This window comes from Oreochromis aureus, linkage group 23 (genome assembly GCF_013358895.1).
Source record: "Oreochromis aureus strain Israel breed Guangdong linkage group 23, ZZ_aureus, whole genome shotgun sequence".
Classification (NCBI taxonomy): Eukaryota; Metazoa; Chordata; class Actinopteri; order Cichliformes; family Cichlidae; genus Oreochromis; species Oreochromis aureus.
The window spans coordinates 38,121,250-38,137,740 of NC_052963.1; the positions used below are offsets into that span (position 1 = coordinate 38,121,250).

General features: G+C 41.5%; 1 protein-coding gene across 2 annotated transcripts in view; it reads right to left on the minus strand.

Annotated features, from left to right (window-relative positions):
- Positions 1–985: 985 nt before the first annotated feature.
- Positions 986–16,491, minus strand: part of clocka (clock circadian regulator a) — a 32,359-nt gene continuing 16,853 nt past the window's right edge. The window contains exons 3-23 of one of the 2 annotated variants that reach the window (XM_039607386.1): positions 12,821–13,048; positions 12,638–12,729; positions 12,299–12,358; positions 11,945–12,093; positions 11,493–11,584; positions 11,305–11,394; positions 11,092–11,212; positions 10,859–10,972; positions 10,652–10,770; positions 10,063–10,145; positions 8,278–8,384; positions 8,021–8,168; positions 7,687–7,762; positions 7,461–7,605; positions 7,260–7,360; positions 6,998–7,138; positions 5,900–6,058; positions 5,531–5,740; positions 5,215–5,402; positions 4,711–4,981; positions 986–3,801 (exon numbers count right to left, since the gene is read on the minus strand). In XM_039607386.1, the coding sequence (XP_039463320.1) occupies positions 3,589–3,801; positions 4,711–4,981; positions 5,215–5,402; positions 5,531–5,740; positions 5,900–6,058; positions 6,998–7,138; positions 7,260–7,360; positions 7,461–7,605; positions 7,687–7,762; positions 8,021–8,168; positions 8,278–8,384; positions 10,063–10,145; positions 10,652–10,770; positions 10,859–10,972; positions 11,092–11,212; positions 11,305–11,394; positions 11,493–11,584; positions 11,945–12,093; positions 12,299–12,358; positions 12,638–12,657 (2,607 nt within the window). In that variant the 5' untranslated portion in view covers positions 12,658–12,729; positions 12,821–13,048 and the 3' untranslated portion in view covers positions 986–3,588. Of the gene's footprint in view, positions 3,802–4,710; positions 4,982–5,214; positions 5,403–5,530; positions 5,741–5,899; positions 6,059–6,997; positions 7,142–7,259; positions 7,361–7,460; positions 7,606–7,686; positions 7,763–8,020; positions 8,169–8,277; positions 8,385–10,062; positions 10,146–10,651; positions 10,771–10,858; positions 10,973–11,091; positions 11,213–11,304; positions 11,395–11,492; positions 11,585–11,944; positions 12,094–12,298; positions 12,359–12,637; positions 12,730–12,820; positions 13,049–16,491 lie in introns of both variants that reach the window. The other variant, XM_031753770.2, reaches the window with a different exon arrangement.

Consider the following 16,491-nt stretch of genomic DNA (forward strand, 5'->3'; position numbering starts at 1 on the left):
CTTGGAGAAGGCATTCGACCGTGTCCCTCGGGGTGTCCTGTGGGAGGTGTTGCGGGAGTATGGGGTGTCTGGCCCACTGTTACGGGCCATTCGATCCCTATACAACCGTTGCAAGAGTTTGGTTCGCATTGCCGGCAATAAGTCGGACTTGTTTCCGGTGGGTGATGGGCTCCGCCAGGGCTGCCCTTTGTCACCGATTCTGTTCATAATTTTTATGGACAGGATTTCTAGGCGCAGCCAAGTGGCGGAGGGCTTTCACTTCGGTGGCCTCAGAATCTCATCTCTGCTTTTTGCGGATGATGTGGTTCTGATGGCTTCATCGGGTGGGGGCCTCCAGCTCGCACTGGAACGGTTCGCAGCCGAGTGTGAAGCAGCGGGAATGAGGATCAGCACCTCCAAATCTGAGGCCATGGTTCTCAGCCGGAAAAGGGTGGAGTGCCCACTCCGGTCGGGATGAGTTCCTGCCCCAAGTGGAGGAGTTCAAGTATCTCGGGGTCTTGTTCGCGAGTGATGGGAGAAGGGAGCCGGAGATCGACAGACGGATTGGTGCTGCGGCTGCAGTGATGCGGACGCTGCACCGTCCGTCGTGGTGAAGAGGGAGCTGAGTGTAAAAGCGAAGCTCTCAATTTACCGGTCGATCTACGTCCCGACCTCACCTATGGCCACGAGCTGTGGGTAGTGACCGAAAGAACGAGATCGCGGGTACAAGCGGCAGAAATGAGCTTCCTCCGAAGGGTGGCTGGCCTCTCCCTTAGAGATAGGGTGGGAAGTTCGGCCATCCGGGAGGGGCTCAGAGTAGAGCCGCTGCTCCTCCACATCGAAAGGAGCCAGTTGAGGTGGTTCGGGCATCTGACAAGGATGCCCCTGGGCGCCTCCTGGGTGAGGTGTTCGGGCATGTCCCACCGGAGGAGGCCCAGGGCAGACCCAGGACGCGCTGGAGAGATTATATCTCTCGGCTGGCCTGGGAACGCCTTGGTGTTCCCCCGGATGAGCTGGAGGAGGTGGCTGGGGAGAGGGAGGTCTGGGCTTCTCTGCTTAGGCTGCTGCCCCCGCGACCCGACTTCGGATAAAGCGGATGAGGATGGATGAGTGCATGGTTTTACAAGATATCTTGGAGCAGATGTCAAAGGCTGACTTTGTGGCCATGTGTTGAGCTCAGCCCATCATTTCACACAGATGAAGAGGAGGTTGGACTGTCAGCTTCATACCATCTGGCAGTGCATTAGATCAGATGGTGAGGAGGCTGCAAGGCAAGCCTACCAAGCCAGAACACGTAGGGTTGAGTCTGCTGGGGATCCTGGTGATGGTCTCCGTCTACAGTAACACTGATCCCCTCAATGCCATCTTTAGCTCGGTGATAAAAATTATGGTGAGCGTACTAAAAGTCTGGCTTACCCGAACTTTCCATTGTGACTGAAGAACTCCAAGGTTCTTTTTAGCTTTTGGCAAATATTTAATGGGTAATTAAAACGTCTTCCCCAGGGTACTGCTGGATTTGGCCAATATTATATAAGTGTGTCCTGAAAAATGTTTTTTTTTTTTTTTAAACTTCAGGCAGCTTTAGTCAGTGTTATTACAATGACAGTTGCTCACATGAGTGCTTATATTTAAGTGCTTACAGTTCTGAACCTAAAGAGTATTACTGTCCTCACTCTGAATGTTCTACGATGCATAACTGCAGTTTAGAAAAATAAATATTACCTGCAATATTACTTGCATAGCATCAGTCAGCAGACGATGTTAGCATCCAGCTGCTGAATACCATCAAGTTTGGTGTACAGGCAAGACAAATACACCAATATGGTGCCAGTGCACGATCTAGAGCTGGGTTAACATGTTTTTCCACCGTTTAAAAAAAAAAAAAAAAAGGCACCATAAAATGGGACCCAAAGTTGGAACAACTGACATCAGTGTCTACACCAAGACACTGTCAGATACAGCCTCAATTTTCCTCCCACAGAAACAACACCTACTTCTGCCGGTAACACTTCATGATATTCGATTCTTAAATCTGCCAAAATGTGTGCTGGTTCTCAAAAGGCACAAAGGTAGAACTGGCTCAGCACCTCGTCTGCAGAAGAGAGATTCCAAATGAAATCCTAAATGTAACTCATATGTTTGTTTTCTGAATGTAAAAAGCCATAATATATCCATGTCACTGCCATCAAGGGGCCAAAACAAAGTTACTGCAGTTCTCACAAGACAATCTCAGACCACTCAGCACAGCTACAAATTTTATTTGCATATTTAAGGACTCTAAAGTAGTTCTCTGCAGAGCAAATGGCTTCTCCCGATAATCCACAGAGCTCAGAGAAGGGTATGATGGGATCTTTGTATCGGGCTGACAGGAAGACTGGTGTCTCCCAGAAAGTTCTAGAGGGTGGATGCTTTTTGTTCTGCGTGCCCAGCTAAAACAGTTAGATGGCTTAAAACTAGATCATGTTTCTCACTAACATATTTAACGGGTCAGTATTTTATATTTACATACATCTAAAAGTATAAATGTATACAGGTGAAATAAAGCATCCTTGGGTGCCAACACAGGCGATATGGATGGCTGTGAAATGGAGGGATCTCAACAAAAGTTCTAAAACTTAAGAAATGGTGATATGAAGGATAATGTTAGCAGATCTTACTGTTGCATACGTTTAGCTTAATGTTGCCTCCATTCTATTCATCAAATCTCACATCTTGATTTCAAGTCTTTAGTGCTTGAGCACATCTTTAAAAAAACTAAAGTATTTTTCTATCATTCTGTCGATAATTTTCTGAAGTTGTGTGAAAATAGGGGTCAAGGATTAAACAAACTGTGACACAACAAACAGCATCGGCACTGTCTGATGCAGACACACAAACAAACATCCCCTAGGAGAAAGGAAGTCTGTGAAAATATCAGCCACTAAGCATTTTCAGGTCTTTTTTTCTGAGTATTAGAAAAAAAGCATATTCAAAGCTGCAAATAACAGACTATGCATTTCATTTCATGCATCATATAAAATATTAGTTATTCTTCAGTATATTTACAGTATATATTACACATGATATTCTGTACAGTCAAAGTTCAATCTACACCACATTCTTAAAAATATTTTCTCACCCATAATTAGTTTTACAAGAAAAACATACAAAACAAACAATTGGTTGTTTTGTAGGACGTCCTCGAAGTGAAGATCTCCACTGCACTGACGGGAGAACTCTGAAATAATCCTGTGAGGGTGACTAGAGCACACATGCGCGCCTGCACACACACACACACACACACCCAAACACAGACACACACGACACAAGGGGAGGCGTAAGGGGGAGTCTTTTGCAGGCCTTTTATGGCCCTGTTTTCTTGGAGGGAAGGCTTCATTCCACAGCCAAACCTGCTGCCACAGAGAGCCCCGTCCCGGGCTCTCTGCTGTACTCTGGGCTCAGGAGTGAAGTGCAAACAGCACAAGATTCGTGTGAGAGAAGCAGAGCAACAGAGGGCCCACTTCTCATCCTCTGAGGTTTCAGCGGTGCACTTTCAGCAGAACTGCACTTCACACTCCCATCAACCACACCTGAGTTTGGCTAACTGCACTTCTGATAGGCTTCGGCTAGTTACTGCGGCTGTGTCGCTGAGCGGTCAGACAAACTATCTGCTCTGTGAGGAGCCAGCTGCTGTTGCTGCTTCTGTTGTAACTGCTTCTGCTGTGTTTGATGCGGTTGCTGCTGCTGTTGGGCTGGTGCAGTGAAGGTACCCTGCTGCTGCAAAGGGAACGCTGCCTGCAGGATCAGCTGGGTGGACTGGTTTCCATGAAGGAGTCGAGGAGCCTTAAGTGAAAAATTTACATTAGCTTAATTGGCACAGCCTAATGAGCCAAGATGTAACTTAAAGCTGCAGTAACTAGGACTGTGCTGATTCACTGTAAAGCAAGAAAGGCAGCCAAATATGTTGGCACTGAAGCAGCCATTAGAGTTAGACCAGTAAAACAGCTAATATCAACTTTTTACAAACACATCAGTGTCTGTGTATTGGCTGAACAATACACAGACACTGAGACACGAGTGCGCATGCTGCTTCCTTCATGCTCTATTCAGGGTGGTCCCTTGGCTACACCAGAGGATTTCTAACAATTTAAAAGTATCTGAAGCAGACCATTATTTACAGATTACAGATTGCTGAAATTTAAAAGACCACAACAAGCAAAGATCTGGACTGCTATGTCTCACCATACTTAGCCTTATGATTTTAGTGCGACATTTGTTAGACAGGCTTTTGGAGGCCATCAGTCAAAGCAGATCAGTTCCTCCTCATATACTAATTACATAAAAAAATTAGTAACATGTTGCATAAAATTAAACTTTAATTTTTAAATCTAATTTGTCATCCTCCATCCTCTTGTTGTGGTTAGAGTCCAACTGAACAGTCAGTGGTGAGAGGCAGATGAAACATCTTTGTTGGCAACAGGAATTCATCTAAACTAAGCTGGATTTTTCAACATTGTATTTTAATCAAAACGCATTTTGAAAATGTCCTCGTCTGTCAACAGATCTGAAAAAAATATCACATTTATATCCAACTCCAGGCTCAAGTTCTTTTAGCACACAAAGAATTTTCAATTTATATAAAATTAAATTCTTAAGGACATTTTAAATCACCTAAACAGCAAGCTCCCTGCATGTGAGCCAACTTTATACAGTAAAACTTCACCTGACAAGTGGTTACTGTGTCAGTGTTACCTGTAGGAACTGCGTTTGCTGCTGGGTCAGTGGAGCCTGCCCTTGCTGCATGGTTGTGACCTGAGACTGTGGCTGAATCTGTTGCTCCTGCTGTTGCTGCTGTTGCTGTTGCGGCGCCTGTTGAGAAATGCTAATTGTCTGCGTCTGGCCCTGCTGGGGTGCAAAGGCCGTCACCACTTGACCCATAAACATGGTTGTGGGGACCATGACTGCCCCACATGTCATCTGCCCTGTCACTAGCTTGGTGAGCAGCTGGGGGCCTGCAGGAAACCTGTAAGGGTCAGGAAGTTAGTCAGGTCTGATAAGTCTAATTAGCCCAAACTGACATAAGGTCAATATATGTGACTTTTTTCACTATGAAAGTGCACTGTACAGAAATTAGTACTACATCAAATTGAAGTATTATGCACCACAGAGTGCCATCAATGAACTTGAGCACTACTTAATAACATTTTCATTATGTGGGAAGAAATATAACAAATAGATTTAGGTGAAGATTCACACCTAATCTGAGCCGAACGGTCCTGTGCAAATGTTGCCACGGCAGGAGTGTTGGGTCCAGTATTCTGTGCCAGGCTTGTGGCAATCTGAACCACATTAGCAGGACTTTGCTGAGGGATCATCATCGTGTTGTAGAGAGATGCAGGCAGTGGATTCTGTTGAGGCTGCAGCGTGTGCGACGACCTCTGAGGCTAAAATAAACAGAACCGGAGTCTATGACATGAGCATGCTGGATGGAAAAATCTATAACACACACAGTTAAGCTATGAATTCAGCGTGTCAGTGAGAGGCAAAATGGGAACCGTTTAGCCTGTCTGACCTGCGAGAGTGCTGTGCTCTGTTCCCGTAGGAGTGTTTGCTGCTGGGATGGGGGCTGGACAGCATGTTGTTGCTGTATACTGTTTTGCAGAGACCCTGCAGAAACCACCTGGCCCTGCATGCTGAGTGTACCCCCCTGCTGCCCACCATTCCCCTGGGCCATCTGTGCAGAGCTCACATTTAGTCCTCCAGCCCCTTTCTGCAGGAACATCTGACATACACATCACAGATTCAAACTCCAGCTCCGATTATAACAGCAACACATCCATGTAAGCCAAATATAAAACAATTAAAAAGAAAACCGTTCATATATTTACTGGGCTATGTAATCATTCATTTCCAACACTTGTGAGCAGCTCTTCAGTCCTACCTGCAGACTCTGTCCCTGCACCCTCTGTAGCTCGTCCTGGATCTGCCGCAGCTCATCCTGCTGCCGCTGAATGTTGGCCTCGATCATCCTGGTCCTCTGCTCCAGCTGCTCTTTCAGGTGCTGCATGGCTTCTAACTGGCTGGAGAACTGCACCATTGACTGTTAAAGAATAAAGAATAGCAATATGGCTGTATATTTTAAATGTTCAATATGTATATTTTGCAAATTTGTAAATTGTTAAGGCTCAGGTCACATTCCCTGAGTACAAAAAAATTCTTGCATACGGAACACAGAGCACACATTAACCAAACAGTGACCATTGGCTTAAAAATTTAACCAAATCAAACTGGAGCTCCAAGAATATCTGGTTTACGCTGGCAATAAAAGCAACTGAATTCCTGAACACCCATAAAATTCTCAGCCTTACAGCAGAAATAAACATATTTACAACCTGCAAACTTTTCTTTGTTCTCTACAGCCAACTGACGGTTCATGACAACTGTGTGCAGGGGCTATATTTTTATTTTAAAGACTTGCAGTTACACATTTAAGCCACGTGGCTGCTTTAAGCAATACAGGGTTGTCCTGCCAAAAGACAGTTTAAGAAGTTTTCCCAGTAAGTAAATAAAAAATCCAACATGCTGATGGTAAGACTATAGGCTTCAACACAGTAGTCCACAAACCAATAGGTGGCATCATAGGGACTACGTCTACATTTTATATATAAATATAAACATTCCTGGGTTAACAGCCCCATCATATCAGTGCGTGAGAGCTATACAGAGCTTCTTGCAGATCTATGTTTACTGGCCGTCCCATGTCATAAGGTAGTGTCAAACAAACACATGTGCTGCTCTTGTTCATAACTGTGCTATTGGTCCTTCAGTTTATCAAGTGCCACACAGAAGACATAAGACATGAAGGATAAAGAAGTTCTTTATAGTGAAGTGAAACTAACCATTGAAAAACAATTTAAAAAACAAAGAACTGCAGTCATTGTCTGCTAGTTGTACCATCTTTATCTAAAATTAATAATATCTAATCATAATTAAGAATCAGCAATATTAGACAATAAAACAAATGCCGTGAATATTTTACTTGATTGTTGGTCTGAACTTGTTGCTGCTGCTGCTGCTGTTGTTGCTGTTGCTGCTGCTGCTGTTGTTGCTGTTGCTGCTGCTGTTGTTGTGAAACCATGGATGACGCCACGTTCTGTCCTGTATTTTGGGAACTCATCGACTGCTGATGGAAATAAAGACACCAAACAAAAGTCCTAAGTCCTAATGAAATCCCTCATGACCCAGAACACAGGTATCCTGAAATTTAACACCAGAGCGTGTGCGCTTGTCCATCCACTGACCTGACTGCTGATAGATGATCTCCGTTGTGATGTCATCTCCACGGCAGAGACCGACTGGCGACCTGGTGTACTCCTATCTCCCTGAAGCTTCATTTGTGATGCTGACAGGCAAATATAAACATGATGCTCAGATAATAATAAAAAAGAAATAGTTACTATACATCGAGCTTTGCTCAGTAGTGAACAGATGCTTGTACTTACAGGCTGGGTCAGACACAGCCGTGTGGGAGGATTTACGCGAGCTGCGAGACGAGGCCGATGGGGTCCGACTGTGGTCAAATCGCTCTAAGGCTTCTTTCAAGCTAAAAGTGTTGAGCTGGGACTCCGAGCCTGAATCCTGGGATTGCTGTAAACAATGCATTGTCACAAGATCACTATGCTGTCCACCTCTTTAATTTTTACAAATCATACCTCATGTTGGTCTGACCTTCTCAGCAGTGATTTGAGGTGGTGATTCTTCAATTCCCAGCTCTCTGCGCTGTTCTGCTCTTACTTCAGCATAACTGCAGAGCAAAGACAATTAACGACACACACTACTACTATTACTAATATATATATTTTGCTGCATTTGGCTGACTCTTATAAATTTCAATATGCAAAAATATTTCCAGTAGCTTGTGTCTACTCCATAGTAATAAAAACGCCACATCACTGAAAGCAAAGCACGTCATTATACTACCTCTAGGGTTTTACAGAGGACTGTATGATTTAGCTCGTGAGCAATGTCATATCAAAGGGTCAAGAGGGAAATCTTCATGCACCTTACGACCGTGTGTGTGCAGACAATAAACTCTGGCCTGGAGTTCCACTGGTGATAAGTAATGTAGTAATGAGTCTGAAGCCAAATCCATTGCTGCCCTTTGGTGAGGAATCTGTAGTAGCAGGACTTTCCTTTCCCATATTGCATTACTACACAGAAGCAAAGAGAAGATTTCAATGCTCTGTTTTGGAAGCTCGAGAGGAAGTTGATAACTGCAGATGACCATGCTTCAGTGATCGCTGGCAGAAGTGTACTCACAGTGTTCGTGACACTTGGCTAGTGTCTCAAGGTCATCTACATGATAGTAGTCATATCCTGATGTACCCAGGACCTCAAATGGGAGGTAACCTATGATGGGCGGAGCTCTGGACAAACACAGTAAACGTTATTGAAATGATTAACTGGAAGTCAATCAGGAAATGTCTTGTTCTTATGTTAAGTCATACATCGAGCAATATTTACCCCTAAATGACAACATGAAGCAATAAGGGAGTATGTATGCATGTAGCTTCACCTGATGCTTTCACAGCATAAGGAAAATAAGTGTCTTTCTAAATGGCTCAGGGTAGCATGCCTAAACATTTTCAGTAATGAGAGTTGGGATAATTTGCTACTCCCAGCTCTCACCATTCACCAGGATGAAATGTCTGTATTAAGGTGTACAGTTTACCTTTCTACTAGCCCAGAAGAGCATGCTGTTGTAATGTTTGATGAGACTGATAAAGAGCCAACTACATCTGTGTCTAAATTAGCTTATGGTCACAGTTATACCTGTAGTTCATTTCATTTGGTCTGTCCCAAGGAAAACACATTGCGACACCGTTGTTCTGAGTTCATGTTCACACTTTTTTTTAAAAACATATTAAGTGGCGTAAGCATGAAGGAGGAGCTTCAGCCCTCAGGCTATCTGACTTCTGTACTACCTACCATTCTTATCTTACACACCTTAACCTTGGACTTCTATCATTCAACCTTAACTGAATGACATTTGCACGTCACACTGTTTATTGCATCATTATGCAGGCATTATTTCGACACTGATTAGGATTTTTATTATTATTATTCCATGCTGGATACAGTTGTGGCCAGAACGGATCTTTTGGGTTGTCTATCCCATCACGTAATATATCAGGAATGCCTGGAGGGAATGTCATCACATCTGGGATAAATATTAACTTTGAATTAAGGATGAACTCATTACAATTTACCCATTTTTTTGGACAAAGGTCACTCTGATCTACCAAAACGAGATTTCAGCCAAAACTCAAGAATGTCTGCACTAATTATGAAAAACATCTTTGTAATAATAAAATTATTAAGTTACTCCATTTTATTTTTATAAAGGTAAAAAAAATCAGCTACACTGAAACATAACCTAGGATATCAAATGAAACGTGCATGGTTTCAGAGGCATACAAATGTGAATGTTTGCTTATTTTCAGCCCTCTTACCCTCCCCAAACATCTATTTGTGTAAAAAAATACATATATATAAATATTCCAGATCCATGAGCTTACAAACAATATGTTGTACAATATATAGTTGTGTACATATTCAACACAAACAAGTATCAATCCTGAAGTCAGAGTGACTGACAGGTTTTGGGATAGTGTTAGTCACCCTGAGTCATCAGCACCATGTGGAAGCCACGTGGGAAATAAAGCAAAAATGCTGGTGACCGATAGCGGGTCAGGTTGACCTCACTCTTCTTTTATAATTATAATTATGTTTCCTGACCACAAGCCTTCGTAAAAGCAAGCCTGCTGTATAATAAATAATGACAGAAGTGTTACAAAACACGAGTCTTTTCAATTTGGTCTCTCACAAAAATCAACAATTCTGATTTAACAAGAAAGCCACGCAGTCACATACCGTAACCATGGTTTAAAAAAAAAAAAAAGGTCATTCTTTATAAATATAGGTCAGCGACTTTCACACCAAATTAAGTAGGTTAGGTTTGACTAAACACTTAATACTGATCCATTGTAGCACAAACTGAAAATTAAGTTATGCATTTACACTGATAAATTGGAAAAGAATTACCTGTGGTCCAGGAAGAGAAATTTCCACTCTAAACTATGTCTGGAGGTAAATTCCTCATTAGGCTCTTCTACTGTGCACATCTCCTATTGGTTCAAGGGGTAAAAACATAGAAATTAGTAGAAATAAATATATACATATAAAACTAAATTTCTTAACCACAGTTAGACTGAACCTGAGTCCAACTCTAAACTACATACAGTATATATTGTTTTAAAAAGAGCCTTTTAAACTTGTGCAGTATGACAAATTACATGATTTATCATCCCTGTTTGTCCAGCAGTGAAAGTGCTGGTTTATTTTAAACTTGTTTTATCCATTCATCTGCCATCTCCAGTAAAACAGCCCAGGTTTTTATGACAGTGATATGTCAACATAACCCCCTCCCCCATTTTTAAATGAGGTAAAAAAGTTATTCCCAACAGAGGCAAGAGGGAACTACACATGATAAATGACAAGGGCCCAAATCATTTTTCCTCAGGTGACCATTACTGCTGAGCCCTGTCCTAATTAAAGCTACCTTAAGAGCCCTAAAGCAAGAAACTGAATGTGTGTCAACTAGATAAAAGGAGAAGCAGTTAAAGATCCTCACCTTGATAAACTGTGGTTTGGCTAGCCTCACAGTGGCTATGAGACACACTCTGTCTTCAAAGGCAGAGTGAAGTGATCGCTGGATCACTCCATCGAAACCATTTCGGGTACAGTTAGGCACTGGTAAATAAGAAAGGGAACAAAGCAAAGTTAATCCTTTCACACAAAATCCCTGCTCTACATTCTTACTCTGTGTACTGTAACTTACCATTATTCAGGGACTTGAAGTTTCCAATAAACTTTACATATTCATACACGGGGGGCTCTTTGGGGTCGATTGTCCCTCGGAGCATGTGGCAACAGAACTCTAGCTGATTTTTAGCTATAATAATAATAATAATAACAATAATAATAATAATAATAATAATAGTAGTAATAGTTTAAACATAAGAATTGAAGAACAAAAATAGCATTTTAATACAGATAACATATCCAACCTACTTTTAAGATACTCAGGTGTCAATGTTTCTCCTTCCATGACATGAGAGGACAGAGCCTTGTACACCTCTGAATGCTCCCCCACAGGCAAGAAATTTAACAAGTTCTGATCAACAAGATCAGACTGGGGAAAAACAAAACCAATGAAAATTTGTATTACCAGATGTTTCATCAGTGAACTATTGACTTTATCTATGATTTAAAAGTTACACTCACAGGTAAATGTTCTAGTAGGGAAGTCACACTCTCAGAGACATAGATTATATTCCCATCAGCCATAATTGCAAGGAAAAATCCATCTAACGCCTAATAGAAACAAAGGTTAGATAATATTGCATAGCTGAAAGGGTTCATAACATTACTGGTACTTATTTCAGGAAAATAAGAACAAGAAACTGCCTTACCTCCAACATCAGCTGAGTGAACTCTTCATTACTAAGAAAAGGAGGTTTCCAGTCTTGTCTGATCTCAGTTGACTCTGACTGAGCTGCGATTTCTGATAAAGTAGACATAACGCATGTAACTTATCACTCTGTGAATTTAAAAAGGCACCCATTATGCTTTACCTTATGGACCATTAAAGTGGTCAGTATATGTACAAGTAATCCCAGTAAGCCAAATGTTCGTGTTTCAGAATGCCGAAGCAGTCGGTTTCAGCTAATTTTTGTTCTACTTTTGGCTTTGTATGGTGACCCTAATATGGGTCCACACAGAATTTGTTTGCAAGAGGCAGCCAATCAGAAGAAAGTTGGCTTGAAGGGAAGGAGCTAAAACATTTCATTTTAAACAAAGGATGAACTGAGGGCTGAATGCACTACCATTATAATTAATTCTGTTGGTTATTAGTGTTTCTCACCTTTGTGTTTGTGCAGAAAGTCGATACTTTTCTGCAAAATAGTGGACTTGTCCATCTTCCGGGTGTTGCCCGGCAGCATTGTACCCAACTCCTTGATAAGGACATTGAACTGGTCTCTGCGCTTCTTCTCAGACTTGTTACGGGACACGCTGGTTATTTAGAAGAACAAATATTAGTAAAAGTTAGATGAAATCTTAAATAGGAACACTTATCAAAATCTTCTTCACAGTAGCTCTAATAATTCAAAACGATATCTAAAATCAAATCTTGTAACAATTACAATAGCAGTTTTATGGAGGATGTATTTTAACTTCACTGAATGCATTTGATATGAAAACAAACCCGAGATCTTACCGTTTTGCTTTGTCCTTTTCATCTTCTTCCATTAACCCATCAAAAATACTACTGTCATCCCTGCAGAATGAACAAACCAGCAGTTATATCAGATCCTTTAATATTTACAGTGAGCTCTTTGATAAGAAAATCTCAAATGACAAACAAAAATGAAGACATCAAACGCAGGCACTGTAAATCCCTAAATTACTCTGATCTTAATCTTCAAAAAGAAGAAAAAAAAGAAATCACTGTTAATTAGATGCATGAGAACTGTAGGCTGAAGGTGTTTTTGATTTTCTTCATGTCCCACTATTTTTTTAAATCAGCAATAAAAAACAAGCCAAATGTTTGACTCACTGGTCAATGCTCGAGGTCATTTTGTATCCTGTTCAGGGTCGCAGTGTCGGTGAGGGGTCTTTTAATCGTGAGGTAGACATTTGTGAATAAACCTTTGAAGAAAAAGCACCCATAAAAATGACAGAGTGTCAAAGAATCAAAAAACTTCAGACACGAGCAAATCAGATGGTAAAGACATTTCACCTTACTGACAGTACAGCCAGTTCTGTGAGAGGATGAGGAAGGTGCTGCTGGGTGAAGGTAGAGTACAGGTGGACACTCTGCGATAGGGGTGTGCTTTTATGAGTCTTGGAGGATATTCTCTCAAAGTCTCTCTTACCAGGGGGCAGAAAATAGCTAAAAGTTCCTCAGGGTGCTGCGTCTTTCGTCTGCTTAGGGTGTAAGTCTGGCACATGGCAGCAACATCTGAGTCTATGAGACAAAAAGACACAACAACCGAAGCCGTCATTGAAAGATTATAGAACCATGATATATGAGATTGATTTATACTTAAAAAAGTAAAACTAAAAAAAACAAGCATTTGTAAGAATTCTGCCTACATTTATGCCTGAGGGTTGAAATTACTCCTTATTCTTTCATAAATATAAACACATTATAACAATGGTGGATGCTAATATGATCAATCATGTCCCATGTTTGTTTAGATATGCAGCTGTGTGGAGCTCTCTCTCCTCTCTGGGTGAGTGTGTTTGCTGCTGAGACCAGGCGACACTGCTGATTGGCTGGTTTGAAGAAACTGCTGTGTACAGACTGGACAGCTACCCCTTAACCTCCTTGCCTCCTCTCCACTCAATAAAGAGCTAGCAGTTAGGCAGCTAATAGCACTGAGTGTTCGCGTGAGAACACTGGTTCTAAGAGTTGAATCTTAACACTATGTGTGGAAGTGACATATAGATTAAGAGTTATTGGTTACAGTTTATTTTAATACTACTGTATTACTATTGGCTCTGTATGATGTCAGTGACAGAGGATAGAGCTCAGCTTCAAATGGGAAGGGAGCTAAAACAGCTTATTTCAGAACCAGATGAACTGATGGGCAACACCAAGTTCCAGTATAAGATAAGGTTAAGTTTGAACTGTGAATCCTACGAAACTGCTTTACCTGAATTCAAGAATAGAACTGTCGACCTGCAATTGTTACTCACTCTTAATGTGGCAGCACAACATCAGCACTCACATCAGCACAGTGAATTTTGCTGTTGCTGTTGAATGTATGACTATAATCACCTGCATCCACCACAGCTTATATTAAGCTGGTGCTTTAATAGGGGTCACATCCTACATGTGCAACAGATTCGCCGAGGAAAGCCAAAGGCTGAAATGAGTCAGTTTCTTTCTGCTGCCATTTAATATTGAAACCATTACATATAGTAAACAATTGTGAGTGCTGATGTTCTCATCAATTTATTTTTTGGAGTTTTCAGTGGGTCAGCATCAATGAGACTGTTCTTTTTGTGTAGTATAATGTGGTAATACATTCCTTTACTTTAATAAAACCAAGGGGAGTTTAGTATTACATCAAATAGTCATTGAGTAGTTTCTTTGGCAATCCCTTGAGTGTTTTGCCAATGAAGCAGCAGCAGAATGTGTTGGGTTTGCAATAGCTGTAACCTCAAACAGCTCTGTCACAGAGAGTGAACAGTAAACAGTGAGGCTGTTATCAATTACATAAAATTACACTGGATTATATGCTCCATTGCTAACTGCAAATCCCCCAAACAATCTAAAGTAAGTGGGGCGAAAGTGGACTCTAAATACGAATAAACTCAAACAACAAAAACAAACAAATAAAATAAAAAATAGATGGAATAGAAAAAATATCAATAGATTTGCAGTTGCACAAAAAAACAGAAAAAAGAAGAAAAAAGAAGAAAAAAAAGAAAACCCTGTGTATCACAATTTTCAAATTGATTACTTATAAATTGACCAAACACATTATGGTTTAACTACAAACATACTTTTTTAGGCCATTGTAAAAACCTTGGCTAGTAGGGTTTGGTTGGAGTGCAACATAAAAAAAAAAACAAAAAAAACCCCAACAACTGTAAATGGTGACAGAAGTAATTTTTAAACTGATAAAAACAAAATTTAAAAAAAAAAAGTAGGGTGTCAAATATTTGCCTGCTTGTGTGCTGCTGTGTCAGACATACAAGAATCTGTCTTGATTTAAATAAGCCACAAATACAACCATCAATAACTGAAATACTCTTTCTACCACCCATCTCTGCTATCTATTCTCTTTGCTCAGGTACACCAGATTTCGAATTAAAATGAGAAAGCCCGCTGGGTTTCTAGCCTAAATATTTGACCCATTTACTTCATGAACCAGTTACCGTCACAACCTATGTGGGAGGCTTTCTCAACATAACGGCCTATTTGTGTTGGTGAGAAAATCCCTTCAGTGTTCTTCCCCATGAATCTTGGTAGACATAATTTAAAGAATTTAAATTAGGCCTCTTATTCTGTGCAACATTTGTTAAAGCCAGAAAGAAGAATTACACTACACTCACCGATAGAATGGGTGAGTGTAGGTGTATTATTACAGTAAAAAAAACTCTTCAGTTGATTGAAATAAAAAAATAAAAACTACAATTCAAAAATTAAATGAACTGGAAATAAAAAACTACTAAAAATAAAGCTACTTTCAGCAGTTGCCTTATTCACAAGGAGTCACCACAGAGGTAGCATTGCAAATTTAAACTGATTTAAGCAATCAAACCATTCCACCCAGGAATTCAACTAAAACTAAAGTGTATTGAAAATTAAAACTCAAGAAAAAAAAATTAGGTAAAAAACAGAACTCTGGATCCAATATGCATATTGAAAACACGGACTGGAGCGTGTTTGAACATCAGGACCTCGAAGAGCACACAACATCAGTGCTCTCATATATTAACTTCTGTGTCAACAGTGTCACTGTGGACAAACGTCTCCGGGTGTATTCCAACCAGAAACCCTGGATGACTAAATAGGTCCAGGTCCTGCTGAAGCAACGTGACGCCGCTTTTAGATCCGGTGATGGTGTGCAGTACAGTGCAGCCAGATCTGAGTTGAAAAGAAGCATCAGAGAAGCCAAGGCAGCGCACAAGAGAAGGATCAAGACCACTTCAGCACCAACAACTCACGACAGGTATGGCAAGGAGTTCAGCACTTAACCAACTACAAACCTTGCAATACCACGTTGACTGAGGGCAATGCGGAGCTTCGCGGAGGAGCTGAACCACTTCTTCGCACGCTTTGAGGTGAAGGGACCAGAGGCAGCAGCAGCAAAACATCGGACAGCAGCAGCAGCCCAAGCCTCATAGTGCAGGAATATGAGGTGAGGCGCACACTGAGGGCAGTGAACCCCAGGAAGGCCGCCGGACCAGATGGGGTAACCGCAAAGGTCCTAAAAGAGTGTGCAGACCAGCTGGCTGGGGTCTTCACTAAGATCTTCAACACTTCACTGTCCCAGTCCTGCATCCCGCCGTGCCTAAAGTCAGCCACAATTGTCCCACTGCCAAAGCGCACTAACATTAGCAGCCTCAACGACTACCGACCAGTTGCTCTAACACCTGTTATAATGAAGTGCTTTGAGAAACTGGTCCGACGTCACATCATGTCCTGCCTGCCACCCACACTCGACCCACTCCAGTTCGCATACAGAGCTAACAGATCAACTGAAGATGCCATTGCTACAACGCTCCACACCACCATATCTCACCTGGAAGTGCAGGGCCGTTACGCCAGGCTGCTCTTTGTTGACTTTAGCTCTGCTTTCAACACGATACTCCCGGACAGACTAATAGTTAAACTGCTGGAAATCGGACTTCCTTCTACCACCTGCCGCTGGATCAGAGACTTCCTGTCAGACC